The sequence below is a fragment of the Gobius niger genome, assembly GCF_951799975.1.
Source record: "Gobius niger genome assembly, chromosome: 18".
Classification (NCBI taxonomy): domain Eukaryota; kingdom Metazoa; phylum Chordata; class Actinopteri; order Gobiiformes; family Gobiidae; genus Gobius; species Gobius niger.
The window spans coordinates 10295013-10314066 of NC_136869.1; the positions used below are offsets into that span (position 1 = coordinate 10295013).

The 19054-nt window shown below is 43.2% G+C and overlaps 1 protein-coding gene across 5 annotated transcripts in view; it reads left to right on the forward strand.

Annotated features, from left to right (window-relative positions):
- The window catches only part of dpp6a (dipeptidyl-peptidase 6a), a 340283-nt gene that overhangs the window by 201868 nt on the left and 119361 nt on the right, over positions 1 to 19054 (forward strand). The window contains exon 1 of one of the 5 annotated variants that reach the window (XM_079576571.1): positions 5697 to 6009. The exons of the other annotated variants lie outside the window; for them this stretch is intronic. Within the exon in view, the coding sequence (XP_079432697.1) occupies positions 5953 to 6009 (57 nt within the window). The 5' untranslated portion in view covers positions 5697 to 5952. Of the gene's footprint in view, positions 1 to 5696; positions 6010 to 19054 lie in introns of those variants that run through there. 5 annotated transcript variants of the gene reach the window in all.

The window sequence follows — 19054 nt, forward strand, 5'->3', positions numbered from 1 at the left end:
GTCCAACAACTAGAGATGCTGATTGAATATTTATGCTGTGCTGCTATGTTTTTATGATAATTGACAACACTTGAATGAATATAAAAAAGTCTTCCAGGACTTTAAAAGATCTACCAAAGTCCAAACAAAGTAACTAAATCCAGCCTAAATCAGGACAAGAGCGGTGGCAGTTGGTTCTAACCATTTTTAGTGGGTCTCAAGACTTTCTTTTAAAGGAACAGGCCACCGTTTTTACATACTGAAATATGTTCTTACCTGAGCTTAGACGAGTTGATGCGTACCCCTCTGGTCTTTGTGTGTGCCCTCAGTCAGGCAAAATGACCAAAGATGTTGTTAGCATTTGGCCTCTCCCAATGTATTCCTATGGCTCCAAACGGACCAGACAGGAACGCATCAACTCGTCTCAGCTCAGGTAAGAACATATCTCAGTATGGAAAAACGGTGGCTTATTCCTTTAATACGGTTCTTACAGCCTATAGGCCAGAGTAACACCTCATTTGAAAGCTAAGACCTACAAAATTGATTGAAGATGAATTTTTTCCTTGTGTTGTTGCCGTGTTTTCGTCACCTTTTGTGGCTTCTTTGTAGCTCTCCTGTGGGGTTTTTTGGTCACATTTTGGTTGCATTTTCTTCTAGCTTTATGTTGCTATTTTGATGCTTTTTTTGCAAGAAGCTTTTCCATGGAAATTAGCTTGAAAAAGCTACAGTCTGGTACAGGCATCTTTGCTCACGACACATAATGTAACTGTACATTGTCCTGATAAATAAATAAATGAAATGAAATGAAATTTGGATAGTGCCAAACAGAAGAAAATTTGCTTGGTTCAGGTGGGGGTTAAGAGGTTAAAAATAACTGCAATGGAGATGTTTTGAAGCTTTTATGGCTTGTTTAATGCTTATTCAACAATAGTTCATAAAAAATAAAGTATTTTACATTATATTTTACAGAAGGTTTACTTCATACATCTCTTTGTTTGAAACAGGTGCGTAAGAGAAGGGATAGAGGCCAAACGAAGAACAGGAAAAATCTCTCGCACACTGTATACTTGCAACACCAGTGTTCCTTTATTTAATGCAACGTTTCGGCCATGGCAGTTGCCTGACGAAGGCCACTGGCAGGAGGTGGAGGTGAAACTACATTGTGTATTACAAATTCAACTTGTCAAGTCATTCATCCCAGGGTGATGATGGGTCCCGACACCACACCCATAGAGAACCACACTGTTTTCCTCTCCTTCACAAAAGTGTAGTCCGAGACCAAGCATCATCCCCATGAGTTCTAATGAGCTTGACTGACAGTTGGATTAAACCAATCACCGAAGGGCATCGTCCATCCATACCAAAACAAACCAGGCGCAAACCAGAGGAGTAAAAGAACAAATCGCACAGAAGACTGAGAGACAACATCACCCGTTAAGTGCATGCGTGAACACAGTTTTCTGTTTTTGCGTTTTGACTCAAACGGACTTCGACACTGCAATAAATTTGCGGCTCGTAAACCACCCTGCCATCTCGCATTCATCCCCGTGAGCTCATGTCCATTTGTCTGAGTCAGAGCGGGAGAGTCGCTCACAGAAACTGAATGAGGTGCTTGTTTTGTTGTGGGCTGCAGCGCTCCGACCACATCACATCTGTCATCCGCCGATCGGGCTCCGGTCCACTGTGGCCTTCCCGAGTTTGGGCCTGATATATCGGCTGCTGAGAAGTACTTTCAGCGTCATGTATCACCGCGGCGCTGATGGTAAATACGGGCCGGGCTGTCAGAAAGGCTGCTAATGCGGTTTGGAGACAGGAGTGGGAGCTGGGTGGGCTTCGTATCATCTGCTGTTGTTTTGTTTTGATCGTTTACTGTACAGTTTGTGTGTTGCAGAAGCTGAGGAATAGAGCTGCAAAGGTCTCAATCAAATCAATTACAAATCAAAAGCGTATAAAACAACTCTCTTTCCGTGGAGTCCTCTTATGAATACCACCTGCTAACTCCAGTTTAAGCCTCTACAAACATGTTCTGAGATGCATCTGACTTTTGTCTAGGTTTAGCAGTTCTATCTCAAAAACTAAATCTTGAGTTTGAAACATAAATTACATCTCAAATTGGACCACTTTTTGACACTGACCACTTCAAAGCCACAATACACCACATGTGCTAACATTCTTGAGATGCTGTGGAGTGGGTCTGCAAAAGTGTGAATGATTTGTTCTGATAAATAAAGACTCTTCTTAAAGTCCTCCATGAAAACCCGCTGCTTCTTGTTATTAACATTATTCCTAAATGTCTTTCTTTTTATTTCTTACTTTGTGTTTCTTCAGGACACTTGATGCGAACTGGCATTGGAACAACTGAATAAATGAAACTAATTTAGTTCTTTCAGAGCATGTTTTTAATCTACCCTCTTACATTCTTCACTGGAGGGATCAAAGCAGCACGAAAATCAGTCGTTTCTTGAGTTCAATTAATTGGCTAAAAAAAAAGGCCTAATTTGGTACATTGTTTTTTTTGTGTGTGTGGGGCCTTTTGGCAGATTGGAAAGCTTTCCCTTTGTGTAATCAAATTTACAAAACCAGACAAAGCAGGATTTATGAATGTAAATTGACTTCATTATGGTCGCATTCACAACCCCCTCTTGATCCGAATCTGGGCCCGTTTGCTCGGATAGTCTGGTTCGTTTGAGTTATTGCGAACGCACAAACGGGCTCTGATCCGGGCCAAAGCAGCAAAGTGTGTCCGGCTGAAAACGTGGGTCTCGGTCCGGTTCAAACGAACTCTGAAGCAGATCATTTGGTTTATGAACGCGACTGAGCCAGAGAGCGGAACAAAACCAGGAAGAGAAGAAGATCTTTAATTAGTGACGCAAAGACAGGACAGCGATGACAATCACGCCATTCATTACCTAATGTAAATGAAAACACATGTGCGGACACGTTAGAGCTCAACAGTTAATACGAAATTTACACCAAAAGCCATAACTCGTAAATATGAGGAAGAAACCACTGACATAAGCAACGCCAGAGGCCAGAGAGCAAAGCCCTGATCAGATCATGTTTACTACCTTGCTACACGTCTCTTTCCCTCGGACAGTCGTCATGAGTAGTTTTCGACGTCTCTGCCCGGAGCCTTCGCAGTTGTCATGTGAAGAAAAAAAAATATCTCCGGGGTCCGCCAGTCCTGCTTCAGTCCTGCTTTAGTCCCACTTTAGTCCTGGTTTAGTCCCAGTTCATTTATCGCCCATTTCGTCTGTAAAAAGATCCGTGCGTCTGAGCGTAGTTAGAGTCACTGTCATATTACAAAGTGCGTAAAGAAAAAACAACACAGTCACCGTCTGATACCGCTCCATTTTGAAAGCAAAAGAAGGAACAGGAAGTGGAGTTTCTTTGACCAATCAGAGAAGCGTTTCTTGTTCACTGTTTTTCCAGTAGAAGGTTTTGATACAGGCGCGCAGAGGAGAATTTTGGTTCGATTGACAAAAAAAGAGATGTGAACGCGAACCGGGCCAGTTTAAGAGCTGAGACAATGTTGCAACTTTGGTCCCCAATCGAACCGAGTCCCAGGTGTGAATGCGACCTTAGTGATTATGATTCATGAACAATCACCAGCTGCATTATGTCCTCAAATGTTAGCCCTGCATATATTGTTATTGTCGATATAAACACCGCCTAAGGCCCGAAGTTGCTGACATAAAGCCTCCAGCCAACGCCGAATCGCTTTGCACCAGAGAAGACGCCTTTAACCCTAACCTCTTTTTTGAAGGACGTGCCGTTGTGCTCCGCCGGTCACCGTGACAACCGCCATATACGCTCATGCGGGATTGTGGGTAATTGACTTCGAGAGGCCACCTGACTTTAATTAGCCCAGCATTCGGCTACAAGTCCACCACTATGCAGGAAGCGAAGCAAAGGCATTAATTAAACATAATAAGTTTGTGAAATAATGTCTGCGGTATAGGGGATATGAGAGAAAACGCTTTACGGCTGATAACAGTTCGGCTCGAGAGAATGGAGTTCACTTTGTCGGAGCAGTCTCCTCGCTGCAGTTGCCGCGCCGATGTAAAACACACTTTTTATTGCAACTGTTCAATTCCCTGGATCATAAGCTTTAATAGGCTCTCGTGTCCTAAATATTATTTCACACTTTGTTACTTTAGACTGCCAGTGCTCATTTTAGCTGAAGATTTAGGTCTGCTTTGTTTTTTTTCCAGTACAGTTTGGCTTTCAAAAACGTAGATATTATCAAGGTAGTTTCTAGTTAGTTGACTGTTCTCCTGAGCTTGGCGTTTTATTATTGTGCTTAGTTTATTGCTACTGTATTAAAAACAAGCTTGCACTCCCCTCTGCCTTGGTACAGCTTTGTTTTTTGCCTTTTTCTGTGGACTGCATCAGTGGATGTTTTTTTACTGTATAGAGTCCATTATGGTCCTGGAGAAAGCCGCTTTTTAAAAGTAAACAAACAGCTAGCTTATGAGCTAAAGGCATTTGAGACCTACAGTTTTCTTCCTCTGAAACACTGTAGAGTCACCAAGAGCCCCCACACCTGCAGCACAGTGGAGGTGTCACAGGTGGCACCACAGGAAACAAGGAAGGGACAAAGGAGAAGACTGTGAAAGACTGTTGTGGAGCGGAGGGAGCTGCGCAGGAGGTTGTACGTGGAGGCGCTCGCCAGTGCAGGACGCCACGCTCTGAAACATGGACAAACCCGGGAGGATCAAAGGTGCACCAAAGGCAGCCAGCCAGGTTTCCTCCGGGTGCTTCTACTACATCCAAAAATATGCTGATCAGGTTGGCCCACAATGGTCACACGCTCAGTCGCAGTGGCTCAAGACTAATACCTGTAACCTGAACATAATTTCATTGTACGGTCATACATTGCCTCTTGGACGCCTTAGGAGATGTTTCAGATATGTGCCATCAGAAGGCGGCCCCAGGTAAGACTCCGGACATGCTCGAGGTACTATTTCTCTCGGCTGGCCTGGGAGCATGTAGAGGAGGTGAGGGATGTCTGGGTGTCCATGCTTAGACTGCTGCCTCTGCGACTTTTTACGAGGCTATCTGACTATAGACGGGAAAGAAATGTCTCAAGAATCCATGCTAACACGAATGGTCATCACAGCATACAGTACATGAATTTTGTTGCCTTCGCTTTTTGTCCGCACATGGAGAAACCAAGGCCAGTTCCAGTTGGTTGCATCAGGAGGGGAATCCAACTCTCATCAAACTTCATGCAGTGATGATAGGTGTATTTATGATGATTGCGCATCTTTGTACTAAATAGCATCCACATGCAAAAAAAAAAAAGTGGTGTTTGTTCCTGATGAGCTCCTCTTTGACCCTTGTTTAACCACATGGCCATTTCACGTACGTCTGTCTTACAATTACGGTATACGAGACATAATTGTGTATTTTTATCCAATAGGGTAAACCACGTAACGCTCGCGTCCTATGGATTCGAACGCATCTCTGGAATTGTCGCACGGAATCCATCACAAAGGCTGTTAACGAGGCTCTGCATTTTAATTGATCTCTCGCGCTGCAACACGCGATTATCACCTCCGCTGATTGACTCGCGTGGGCGCCCTTTTACGCAGTCCATCATCATGCGTTCCTACCAGACGCCAGCCCCTCTCTCTCTCTCTCTCTCTCTCTCTCTCTCTCTCTCTCCGCTGTCCCCTCCCTCTCCCTTCTCTCTCTCACTTCTTTCGCTTTTCCAAAAAAAAAAAAAAAACCTGCTTATTTCCCCTCTACAGCAGCGCGCCTCTTTGCCTTTCACTCCTCCGCGTCTGAAATCTCCAGGACGACGTGAATAGAGAGCCCGCCACTACTTGCGCTCGTCTTTACTGTTTTCCCCTCCACTGCACCTGCGTCTATTCGCATCCCCCTTCATCTGCGTGCTCGGAGGGGGGGAGCCCGCCGTATCCATCTGTCCATCCCCGCGGGCTGTTGGCTTTATACGCGAAGGGGAAAATGACCACGGCGAAGGAGGGCAACGCGCCGCCGAAAACGGCTCATCAACAGGAACAGGTACGGCGGCTCGTCACACTGGACGCGCGGGCACGAGTTTCACCATCACCCTGTGCCAAATGCGCTGACTTTTTTACGCGTTGGCTCGTGTCGCAGGGGGGGACGTAACGTGTCGTGTTTGGAGTCACCCCTAAAGTAGCTTTGTAGAATATTGCGTGGCTGATTTTACGCGTTGATTTGACCGGTTCACGCTTTGTATCAACGCACGAGTGCAGACTGAACCCATCCACATAGAACTTGTCTTTCATGGGCTATTTCTCAAGCTCTTTGTAAGGATATCCGGGGTTTTACATGGTCATTTAAAATACAATGGCAAAGTCGAGGTACTGTTGCTTCCCTGTCTGCTGCAGGGTGCTGCTTCTTGTTGCTTCATCGCTCGCTCAGCATTGCTCAGACATCTGTTGACCACCTCCACTGAGGCAGGAGACATGCCCCGCTAATAATAAGGGTTTATTGGCGACGTGGGCTTGACTCAAACACAGCACTTCACCGAATATGATGGAAATGCAGCCTCGCATGAATACAGATGACTCAGTACAAATGGCAGCTTAAGAACTTTTGTCTACATGATACATTTGTTGGAATAGACAGGCTACTTCAAGCTTCAATCCCAAATGCACTTGGGTATGTTTGTCTTTAATGACCTTGCAGGGTTATACTGGTGACACTGTGAGAATGATCAGTGTCTATTTATGTTGCCATTATTATGATATGCCGGTCAAATAATGTGTAGCTACAAAGTGCTCGGTGCCAGGGTGATAATTGCCTCTATATGCATCACTGCGGGATCTCTTCCTCTTGGAGCCCGTTGTATGTAACTTGATTGATCAAAATTCACCAGATCAGCGAGATCGGCTTTCGTACTGTCTTATTGCAAACCGTTTATCAACCAATGATTTTTCATTTCACTCCGCCCAAGGCTGGTAGTTGCTTTAATCCATCCATTATGTGTCTCTCATCCGCATCAGGACAGGCAGTGAAGCGTGTCGATAATAATAAGTTCAGATTTTTTTTTGTGTTACGCCAAGAAATAAATATTGTCTCAACTCTTGTCAGGCTTAGGGATATTGATGCTGAGTCAGGCTGAACAATTTTGAAAAGAAGTATGTCTCATTTACATTACACTGTGATGAGATTGGTAAATGGCAGTTTAAGATTCAGTTTCCATTAACATTTAAAAGAAGACTGAAGTAAGAATAGCATGGATAGCAGAGCGTGTTTGACTAAACTGTTTTGTATTGGTTTTAACCCAGACATTAACTATAACATTTTCTAAATATTAAAGGGACTATACAGAGTTTAAAACGAAGTATTGTCATCCCCCTACATGTTCCAGCCATGTGCTAATGTGTAGAATGAGCTACAACTGCCTCTAAAATAATCCTGCACTGTCACTCAAAAAGTTGTTACTTCGGGTCCGAAGTGCCGTCATATAGAGATTGCAGTTACGTGTAAGACCTGAGGTGGCAGTAGTGAGCATAACATGACCAACTTGCATCTCGTCTCTTTAAAGCCTCTTGACCTGAGAGTTTATCATTGTCACGTTTTTGTCCCGTTTTGGCCACGTTCTTGTGACTTCGCTATGGTACACACTAAATGAAATACAGTCAATGTGCTACAAAAAACCAATTAAAACGTGACAAAAATGCAACAAAAAGTAAGACAAAAATGCAAACACAATGTAAACGTGTTACATTGTAAACAATTTTTTGCAGACCTAAGCTTTCAAATGAGGCGTTACACTGGCCTACAGGCTGCAAGCAGTTGATGAGAAGCTTTTAGAGTTGGGTAAAGCTGAAATGGAGAAAATGTGCTTGGCTACAGTGGGGGTTAATACATATCAACAGTTGAGAATTGCAGCTTTAATTTAATTATGAATGTATAGACTTTCTGCGCTGTCACCTGTGTCAAGCCACGCCGTCCTCACACTTCTCTGCTGTCAATCCCATTGCAGTTCCTCTTTTTCACAGAAAGTCAGTGGATGTGACCTGTGACTGGGTGTGAGTCATTTCGAAGGTGGCGGAAAGTGTTTGTAATTGCGCAGGTCACAGTGTGCCCGTGCTGTGAGAAGCGCTCCCCCTGTGTCTGGGGGTCAAAAGTTGGCCCATCTCCCCCGCCTCCTTCGAAAATGATCAAACGTGTGGAAAACTATTCATGCTTTGCCATTTCCTCTGCTCCCTATACGCTCTATTGAAGTTACATCTCACTTTGATTACACTCGGGCTGCGAGAAGAGGCCAGCAGCAAATCTATTTTGGAAGAGGCCAATGAGAGACTTTTTTTTTTTTCTTGTGGCGAGAGCGCGTTGGATAAAAAAACACGTGCCTGCATGTTTTGTTGAAATGCCACGCTGCAGTCGCATGAGCTCAAAGATAATGTGAAGTAAAGCTAGCGTTGAACAGAAAAGCCCTGTGCAATATGAAAGCTAAGAAATATTGTCAGTTTCAAATAAAAGATGGTGCCAGCAAGTGTTATGAATGATTTATAACAGGAGAGCAGCATAAAAGTCTCGTGATTAAGGCTGGCGGAGCACTGTTCTGTCCTCTGCTGAATGTCTCTCCCCATTTTTCACGCTCTTTCACCCTGCGCAGTCCTGTCGAATATACCCTACAAACAAACAAAAACATCCGGAATAATTATTTATGCTGGCTCAGAAGGTTATGGTGTTCGGATGTTCTTTATTGTCTATATAGGGAAATGTGTCCTCTGCATTTGACCTAGCCTTCCATGCCGCTGGGGTAAGGAGCAGTGGGCGACCGCAGTGCAGCACCCGGGGACCCATCTCCAGATGTGGAGCCAGGCTTGTGGCCAGAATCACCTGCTGGAGGATTAACCTATTTTGCATGTTTTTAGTTGAAATAGGAGCATCCGGAGGAAACCCATCCAGACACGGGGAGAGAAACGTGTACACTCCACACAGAAAGGCCTGGATGGTCCGGGACATTAAAGCAGAACTAAGTAACTCATGCCCCTAGAGGCCATAAGCAGGTGTCGTAGCATGTTGCTATTTTTTACTTATTAATTGTCCGTGAGAGTAAATACTACACTGACAGAAAAGACAAAGGGAGAGGTGGATATTGCACATCCAATTACACAATGGAGATCTTTTTTTTTCACTCAAACTTGGTTGTAAATACTGTTTAAGTGGCGCTAAGTGGCCGCAGTTAGCAAGGACTCGGATATTTATGCGTGTCCATTCTCGTTGCTTTTGATCAGATTTCGAGCTACCGCGAACCACTTTCTGTACCCCAGTGCCTCTGTCACTCCACCTGCTGCGTCAAACCACTCGCACCATCGCACAGTCCGTGTCCCCTCTTCGTCTGAGAAATCCACAAATCCACACAAGTGCCAGCGCAGGAGAACAATAACAACATCTCCGACAACCCGTGCAGAGTTTACTGTAGGATAAGCGAAGAGAGAGGAGTGAGAACGGACGGGAAGACAGGACGGGGAGAGAGCGGTAAGAAGTAGCAAACAGCTGTTTTTATCGCTATTACACCGCTACATGTGATTAACCCATGCACTCAGACCCGCACTGAGCAGAGAAACCCTCCTCACATTTCAGCGGCGATGTTTAAAAGTCCTTGGACAAAGACGAGAGCGTGGCCCGCTGTGCTCATACGTGCGCAAACGCTGAAAGACGAGGGGAAACTTCGTCTCTATAACCTGATAACCGCTGCCTCCTCTCTTCGCTTATCCCCGCGCTATGTTCAGGTGGTGAACTGAGGAAGAAGCACTTGTTGTCACTCCTGGTTGTCTTAAGCGTGTGTTAGTAAAACACACGCACTCTGTACACGCCCACAGTAGGTGACCCGCGCTCAAGCCACGGCGAACGGGCGCGTGCACAGCTCGGTGGACGGTGCACTGCGCGCGGACCTCGACCCCGTCAGGGTTTTCAGGCTGGGAAATGTGGTCACCCTATATCTACTTATTAAAGAGACTGTAATCAAGTTAACATGGCACATTTAGTTTTTGGCCAAATATATTGTTATTTAACTGTTATGCCACATTACTGCTGTGTTTTTTGTCTGTGCTGCCAGACAGTTTTTTACATTGCAGTGCAACAAGCACATTTAATAAAGAATGGGATTTTAGTTCACCCTCTCTGTGTAAAACTATATTACACTGTAAAGACTAATAGTCTTGCTTACTTGAGAAAAACAGACTTAGTAGAGTTACTCTCTGTGAGGAAGCTGGCCACGAGGGGTGGAAATGGGCAGGCAGACTTAACAAAGTTAGAGTTCTCACCAGACATTTATTGCTCACGCAAACAGAACTTCTGACACACAGATACAAAATGTAGTGAAATGTAGTGACTACAGCAGTCAGCTTTTATACCTCCCCTAATGGGGAAGGACCTCCCACCGGTAGGTAGCATTCCTAGTTTCCCCCCTTCCACATGGTTCAGCCTGAAGTTTTTAAAATGGCCGACACAGACCACGCCCCTTCCTTTCTCACCAGGTGGTACAGGTAAATGATATAATTATTAACATATACATGAATCTGAGGTTATTGTTGGCTGGTGGATATTGCAAACGAAGCAAAAAACAAAAAATAACAAACACACACAATGGGACAAACCCACTTTGTCACACTCTCCAAAACCATGAATGAAAACAAGTTGAATAATATAGTTTTTGTTCTTAATTTTTAAAACTATTTATTAGGTATCGGATCGGGACTCGGTATCGGACAATTCTCAAAAGTCAAATGACTCTGACTCGGGGCAAAAAAACCTGATCGGGACATCCCTAACTTGTAATACCCCCTGAGGGACTACGAAAAGGATTTATTAAGATAAACAAGTTACTTAGTACTGCTTTAAGACACTGTTCCTGTTTTGATCTGGTAAAATTATGCTAATACTGCACACTGTTGGCCTTGAAAAATGAATGATTTAATTGCATTCATAAGAGCCAAAATGAGAAAATCACGAAGGCTGCTATGATATAGATAAAATAAGGTTCTCTGCAAACGAAGCATTTACATGATGTCTTAGTACATATGTATAAAACCTGCCATCCCAGGTTAGACATCCACAAACCTCAGTCTTCTCTCAAAGTTCTGCTACTATATTAAAACATGCTACTTGTCAGAAAAAACTGCAATTACATGCTGCATTTTTGTCCGAAATCTGTCAGACCTGCAACACACAAACGTTGACGTTGAAATATAGCGCCTTTCACCAACAACGGTTCTTTCAATAATTCTTATACCAAGCTCTTTCCACCTTCCTGCAAATGTTTTCTTTCTTACCTTTGACAGCGTGAGGCAGGTAACATTGGTGTAAATAATAAATATTGCCTGTCATCTCAGTGGATTTTGCTGAAGTGTCACGCTCCAGCAAAGTGAAAAATTGCCTCCAGCATATTACATTGTAGCAAAAAAATAAATTAAAAATGTGCATCTACGTCACATGCCTGGTCTACCACACATACAGTACACACACACTCGTACCACTACACAGAGTGATTACTGGGGTCCTGCTGTGGCCCTCGTGATTGATGGTAGTGCTAGCAGGGGTCTTGTGGTCTGGAGATAGGGCTTGGATTGGCGGAGGCTTTACAGCTAACAGGCGCGATCAGGATAGCACTCCGACCACTGGGACCACAACAACACTAACCCTCATTACTGCCGCAGCCAGGGGGGTCCGAAAGGGTGAGGGGGCCAGCAGCTGAGGAATGCGCCGTTACAGCCAAGACACGGCTGACGAATGAGGATTTAGAGACTCGTCAATTAGCTTACAAGGCAAGATAGTGTCATTATAATGCGTTCAAATGGGAAACTGAAGCTGAATTGCCCCTATAGTGGGTGAATGTGATATTGAATGGTGGTGTGTCAGTGTCAAGGATGGGAAGAGTAAGATATACATGGAAATTAACCTCTTACTTAACCAAGCTTACTGTAATTTCTCCAGTTTGGCATTACCCTAGTCTAATCCAATTCTAATCTTGAAGAGTTTATAGCCTATAGGCCAGTGTAGTTGAAAGCTTAGACCCACAAAACGGATCTTTTTCCTTGTGTTGTTGCCGTGTTGTCATGACTTGGTTCACATTCTTATTCAACTACCGTATTTTCCATAGCTATAAGTCGCACTTTTTTTCATAGTTTGGCTGGGAGTGCATTTTATACTCCGGAGCGACTAATATAATTCATTTGTTTGCCGCTAGAGGGCACTGCAGGCTAATCGAGCAGCAGAAAGAAGGTTTGGCGTGAGCGAGAAACATGTGAGGGACCGGCGAAGAGCGCAGGTTACTCTTACTGCAATGACGAAACTACTATCATGTTCTAAAAGCCAGATGGCCACAGCTAGAGGAACAAGTTCCCAAATGAGAGCTTGAAAAACGTGCTGCCGGGAGAGGCTTGTCAACGGTGCAGTTACGCCTCCGTGCCCAGGTCGTTGCCAAGGCGATTGTTCAGAAGTGACTCCGAGGATGAAGATTTCAATGGATATAGTGATTTGGAGTGAGATGGAGAGTTTGGTATGTTTTTTATGCTATAGCTATCTGAACTGTTTATGTGACGTTAAACATACCAGACACATTATTTAGTTAGCTAACCATCAATATGTTACGTTAGCATACCGTACACCTTTTCAGCCTGTTGTTTTTTTCTTCATTAGGCCATTTTTGGCTAGTGCGTCTTTTACTTGACTTATAGTCCGATTTTGTCACATTTTTGGCTCTTTTTTTTTTACTTTTTCTTTGCCCTTTTGTCAGTTGCTCTTTTGAGGCTTTTCTTCTTGTCAAATTTTGCCACTTTTTTGGTGAGTTTTTGTTACATTTTTGTTTGCTCTTTTGTCACTTGCTTTTGTGTTATGTTTTCTTCTCGTTTTTGTCACTATTTTCACTTATTTATACAAGACCTTGTTTGTACAAATTACCAATGTCTCCAATATCAAGAAATGTGGAGAAGTTGTAAAAAAAAAATTGAAAAAAATACAGTAATTATCTTTTTGAGCAGCACATTTTGGCATAATTCTGATGGTTTGGAAAAATATTGCTTCATCATCGTTATTGAGAAAGCCAATCATAACAATAGTCAACAATATTGAGATATACATTTTTGTCAATATCGCCCAGCCCTGCTAGAGTCCAGAAGTGTAAGAGCCTAAAACATGAAGAAGATTGTCGTAGTTACAATGGTATGAGCTTTGTTGCATGAGGAGGAGTATCAAAAGACATTTCTAAAATTACAGCAGGCCTTGTCAGTCTATTTTCTCTCCCGTGTAACTAAATAGCCTTATCTCTGCGGATTGAACGTGTATGAAAATATACAGACGGTTAAATTTAGACATGTATCGCTTTACTACATTGTGGAGCATTAACCACAGTAGTTTTTGATTCCTAAATGGGGTCAGAATTCGCAGTTACAAAACCAACATGTTGCTCTGATCAAGTTGGACTAAAAAGTAAGAAATGGACGTGCTTTGGAGAGTAATATAATTTTTTTTCTTGCCATTCATTTGATATTTTGGCGCGACGTGAGACATCTTTGAACCGCGTGTTTTGCCCGTTTCATATAATTTTACTGATCACACTTCTCATTCGCTTCTATATTTGATGCTGTGTTTAAGCAAGATCACAGCAGGCGATATCTAAAAGGCCTCCATCATCCGCTTTACCGCTCCTTTCGCATTCGGCGTATAGCCTCTGGAAAGCGTGACAGGAGGTGCATGCTAAAAGGCGATGAGTTGAAAAGGTTTGGCCTGTATTAAATCCCGTGAATGTGTTATAACCAGACCCCGGCGCTGCCAAGACGAGGCCGTGTAAGAGGCAGCTTGACTAACAGCTGACAGGCGCACATGCTGGTGTTCCTGGTGGAGAGAACTGGCACCGCGCGTAAATGAATCAAACTGGAGTCGAAGCATGGAGCGAGCAGCGGGGAGTCATCAGTGTCTGTTTACAGGCCGCAAACCAATGGCATGCGCACAGATTTCGTCATTGTGTTGTTGTCATTCATCGTCGTTGGCAGCGGACCACAAATGCGGGTGTTATTTCGAGGTTATGACTGGTAGTGTCTAAGCAGGGCTCGTCGTCGTCACACAAAGCAGAAGCTACTGGCTATTCACTGATCAGATGTGTCGGGGGCATTTCTGTGCCTTGAACGTTGACCTTTTTATTCACCCAGCATGGATACTTGATAACGAGACCCATTCGTGATTCATGCTCGGAATACCTTCGTGTAGTTGAATCAGTTTGCAGCTAGTAGTGGAAAAATGTATTGTCCTCGTGAGGGTGTTCATTTGCAGCCAGTATAAACACACACAAAGACAACATTCTCCACATCAAATCCAAACAGGCCTGAGCTCAAACCAAGCCCACCCATCAAATGCCTAAATCATGTTAAAATTATTACATACGCTCCATAGATCAGTGGTTCTCAACTGGGATGCTGTCAGGACCCAGCATAATCCTAGGGTTCCAGGCTGCAACCAAAACAAGAATTGAATGTATCGTATATCATGTAAAGTACTATTTTCTATGAATGTTGAATAAACGTTAAAAGCCCTCTCTCTTCAAACCAGCTGTACAGTCTAAAAAGTCGGCAATTAGCTACTGAAAGAAGTTTAATGTAAAATAACTGCCTGGTCCTGTTTTTTGACAGGGCTGGGAACCTGCGTCTGATAATATCTGATCTGCTTTGTCCAGAACTCAATAAATGTCCTGAGGACCCTTCAGAGGAAGTACCAACAAAATAAACTAACAAACTAATGATGTTACAGTATGAGCGATCTTGTTTTTGGATTCTCAATTTGCTTTACATTCATTTACTCTCTTCACTCAAAAGTGGGAAGATTCTTTCAGATCTATATTTTTTAATGCTTTGTAGTATATGTGACTCAGCTGCTCGGAATGTTCTGCAGTATGGTTTGAAATGAAGTACTTTTGCCACTTGCTGCCTTTTCATTATTATTTGTATCGGCTGGGGATTTTACAATATCGGCTATCAGGCCGATCTAGCATAAGAAAAAAGCCAATATTCCAGCAACCAAAAATGATAGAGACGTTTTTTTGCATCGGAAAGAGCAAAGTCAGGGCCTTGCGACTCCCTAGGCCTCAGGGGAGGTGAGAAACATCGCAATGAAAATTTGTTTCAAGTTTGTTAAACACAAGTTTCACTAAACCTCCGTCAATATGGACTTACTGTATGTCATTTTAAAGTGCAGAATCTGGAGAATTCAATCACTGAGCTAGTTTTAACCTCCACTATTGTATTTTTGATAGCCACGCAAAATGCCGCGGCTAGTAACAATATGCTAATGCTAACGACAACTAATCAAAGCTGGGACAGAAACTATGATTGGATCACCTAAAGTAATAAAGGTAAATTGGCCACTGCTGGAGCGGCCAAGTATTTGTTTTTACAGGATTATAGACCAGACATTTGGAAAAAAAATTGGCTGAGCTTATCGGCATCGGCCAATAAACATCCCAAAATGTCGGCATCGGTCTTAGAAAAACGCATATCAACTTGATGATGTTATGTGGTGCTTTTTACATTGCATTATCTATTCGCCCAGTCGTTTTTAAACTATTTTTGTAGCCACAGCTGGCCTGGGGTAGACTGAAAGAAGCAAGGCTGCAATCTTCACCATCGGTTTTGCCCTTGTACACAATGGCAGCACTGGTCCAAATCATAACGCCAACATTATTAAACAATCAAAGCTACGTCATTTCACAGTTAAAGATTTGTTTTGAGCTTCTTTCACACTCTGTATTCCAGCGTGGTGAGCAATAATCCACCTCTCAGGAGCTTTACTTGTTCATTTAGCGTCGGCTCTTAGGAGTGAACTCGTCCATGAGGCATTTACAGTCAATGCACACATGTATGAGTAGAATTACGACGCCGGCCAGGTACGCGCCCGCCCAGAGGCTAGCGCTAGTTGGCTGCAATTATACGTGATTTGTAGATCATGCTTTCTTGGGGAATCTTTCAGACAAATTAGTAGTGTTTTTTAATCAGCCGTTTTGTTTGATTGCAGCGGGGCCTTGGTGTTGTTGAGAGCCTAAACAGTCTTTAATTACAGTAACACATCACAGAAAACACAGAGGAGTGAGGAGAGGAGCGTCTGTGTGGGACACCTGCGCCCGCTTTGTGTCGAGTTAAATTAATCTCACGTTCTTGAACAGCGGCCAGAGTTACGTAGACGTAGAAAGGCGATCTCGGAAATACGCTATACCTATGTAAAAACACTTTCTCCATCGCCAGACTTCAGCAGGATTTAAACCAAGGTCTCCTGTTACACATGATGTAATTATAACAAGGCTACAGCGTTTAAAATTGAACACATGGTTGAGGCTGGAGTTTGCTATTAGTGGACGTTGCCACAGCGGTTCTTGAACTTAATGAATAGATTACCAGGCTCAATGATCATCACTTATGGCTCCTACTTTATAAGCAAATAGCATTGTAATTCATATTGACAACTAGGGGCGTTATACAGAGTGAATACAGAGTTGACATTAAGAGGCCGATGACACACACACTCTCACTTCGAGGAACGTGAGCCGATTATTCATGGTCTTTACATTGTAGGAAGAGAATCAATTAAATATCCACCAAAACATGATACATTTGCCACAAGTTTGAGGGTGTGAGAAAGGTGTGGCATGTGATGGAGGTGAGATGTGTGTGTCACATGGCAAATAAGCAAGTTTCTTAAAATTGTAATATGTTCTGTATTACAAGTCACAGCTTGAAAAATGGAACATGTTTGTATTGAATTTCACTGTTTCAAAAATGTTGCTGCGTTACACTACTATGAGTTACTTTTGAGTTACTTTCGGCAAAATACAAACTGAAAATAGTGCTTGATTTGGACGACATTAGCTACAGACAACTGCAGATCTGATAATCCAGTGTCCACTTGATTTGATGCTGCATTTTGTTTGGGGGGAGTTGCATTTATTATTTATATGCACATCCACACAAACCATTTAAATGCACTCTTATTGTTTCTAAAAAAGTAATATAGTTTTGTAAACCCTCAACACTGTACTTGAGAGCCTCAATAAAGCCTAATATAGGACCTTTCATTCTTCTTCTACACAATCTTGTACTTCTATCTTAGTGAGGACACTCATAGGCATAATGTATTACCCAGACCCTAACCCTAAGCCCCTAATCTTAACCCAATTCTAACCCTAACCCTATAACCAGGACCCTCAAACAGTCCTTAAAATAAGTGAGGACCACCCAAAATGCCCTCACTCTCTTGGTTAAAAACTCAAACTGGTCCTCACAATGTCGTAAGTACAAGAACACACACACTCATTTGAACACACTTTCAAACTCGGGTTAAAAAATTGCTCGTCTGAAGCTACCCAGTGCAGCGGGAGCGTTTCGTTCCAATATTGCAGTTTGTCAGTCAAAACGGGCAGCTTGTTAAGGCACAAACCAGCTCACCCCTGTATTAACCAAAGCACATGCCATGTGCCGAGCCTCTCTCAGGAGACCGCGCTCTACATGCATGAGCCTGCTTACCCTTGTACCGTCCACGCTGTGCATAATTCTGGCTGGTTTGCAGTGCACTCCTGTATTCCAAGTAACCCATTAACATGTTTTGCCATTTAACTCCAATTATTTTTACCACTGGTTTTGCCACGCTGACTTATTTTCTGCTAGAACTCCACAATTAATCGCAGCCAGAACACAATTAGCAAATCGCGGAGACTGCAATCATTTAGGTAAATAAAATGGTCTCTGAAAACAACAAAATAATATGTCTGCAGAGAACCAGAACCAAGAGTCAGCGTGATCATTTAGCCAGGTATTTCACATCCAGATGTGTTATTTTGACAGAAGTGAGCTACTGCCAACATAATTTCTTCTTCTCTCTTTTGCTGCTTTTTCACACCTTGTTTTGAGCCAGAAAATATAACAATTCTCGCAAATAAGGTTTTGTTGTTACTGAACAAGCTCCTCAAATGTTTCTCCCCTCGGCATTGGGATAGTCTTTCTGAGATAATCCGCAAAGTTGTTAAAGAACGACAAGATAATCCACTTTGAGAATGCAAATAGATAATAGTGCATTTCTTGGGTGGTGGTGGCGGAGTGCCCTTGACTGATAAGAGGCGATGGAAGACAGATTTGGGATCGGCCCGCCCAATAACGCGGGTGCGGGAGTTCACGCTGGGGGCAATTATCAACAATTGAGTGGCTACGCTGGCGTGTGAAGTGTAGATTAGAGGGGGGAGATCGCCGAGGCAGGGACTGTGAGGATTCATCATGATTGTTGTCATGATTTGAACGTTCGTCATCCAAATGGTTCTCTCTCGACGGGGGCGGGGAGACAGGACGGGTGGGGAGAGAGGCGGCTCTAATGCGGCAATAAATATTCAGAGTTTGGAGCAATGGTCAAACTAAATGCCATGGCACTCTTCCATCTCGCTAATATCTCACTGTTGACATCAGGTGTTAGTGCTCGGTGAACGCAAACCACATGCAAAATTCACCAAACTGCTGGCATTTCCCTGAGGCACGACAGTCCCCTTTGGGTCTTAAGCGGGGTACGGTCTTGGAATCTGGCCATTCAGTCAAGACTTACAGATTTTGCAAGTATTGACATACCTTCCAATGGGGATGCACCAATCCTATACTGGTGTCGGATATCAGAGCTGAGACTGTAAAAAATACGATATCAGGTATCGGCTACAAATATCTGATACTGAACCGACTCACCGCTTTAAAAACATAACTTTCAAATTTCATCAGCTAAATCTCAGTGAATGTGGACATGCTGTATATCATGTTAATGCTTAGAACCTGGACCAATCCAATCATCCAATCATTGACTTAATTTTAACCTCTGCAAACGTATTTTTGATCCATCCATCTATCCATTCATCCATCCATCCATTTTCTTCCGCTTTATCCGGGGCCGGGTCGCGGGGGCAGCAGTCGCAGTTGAGCATGCTAATGCTAACTGCAACTAATCAAGGCTGGGACAGAAACTGTAATAGAAATACCTTAAGTAGCCTAATGAAATAAAATTGTGTGTTAAAGAAGAACTAAGTAACTTGTTTACCTTAATAAATCCTTTT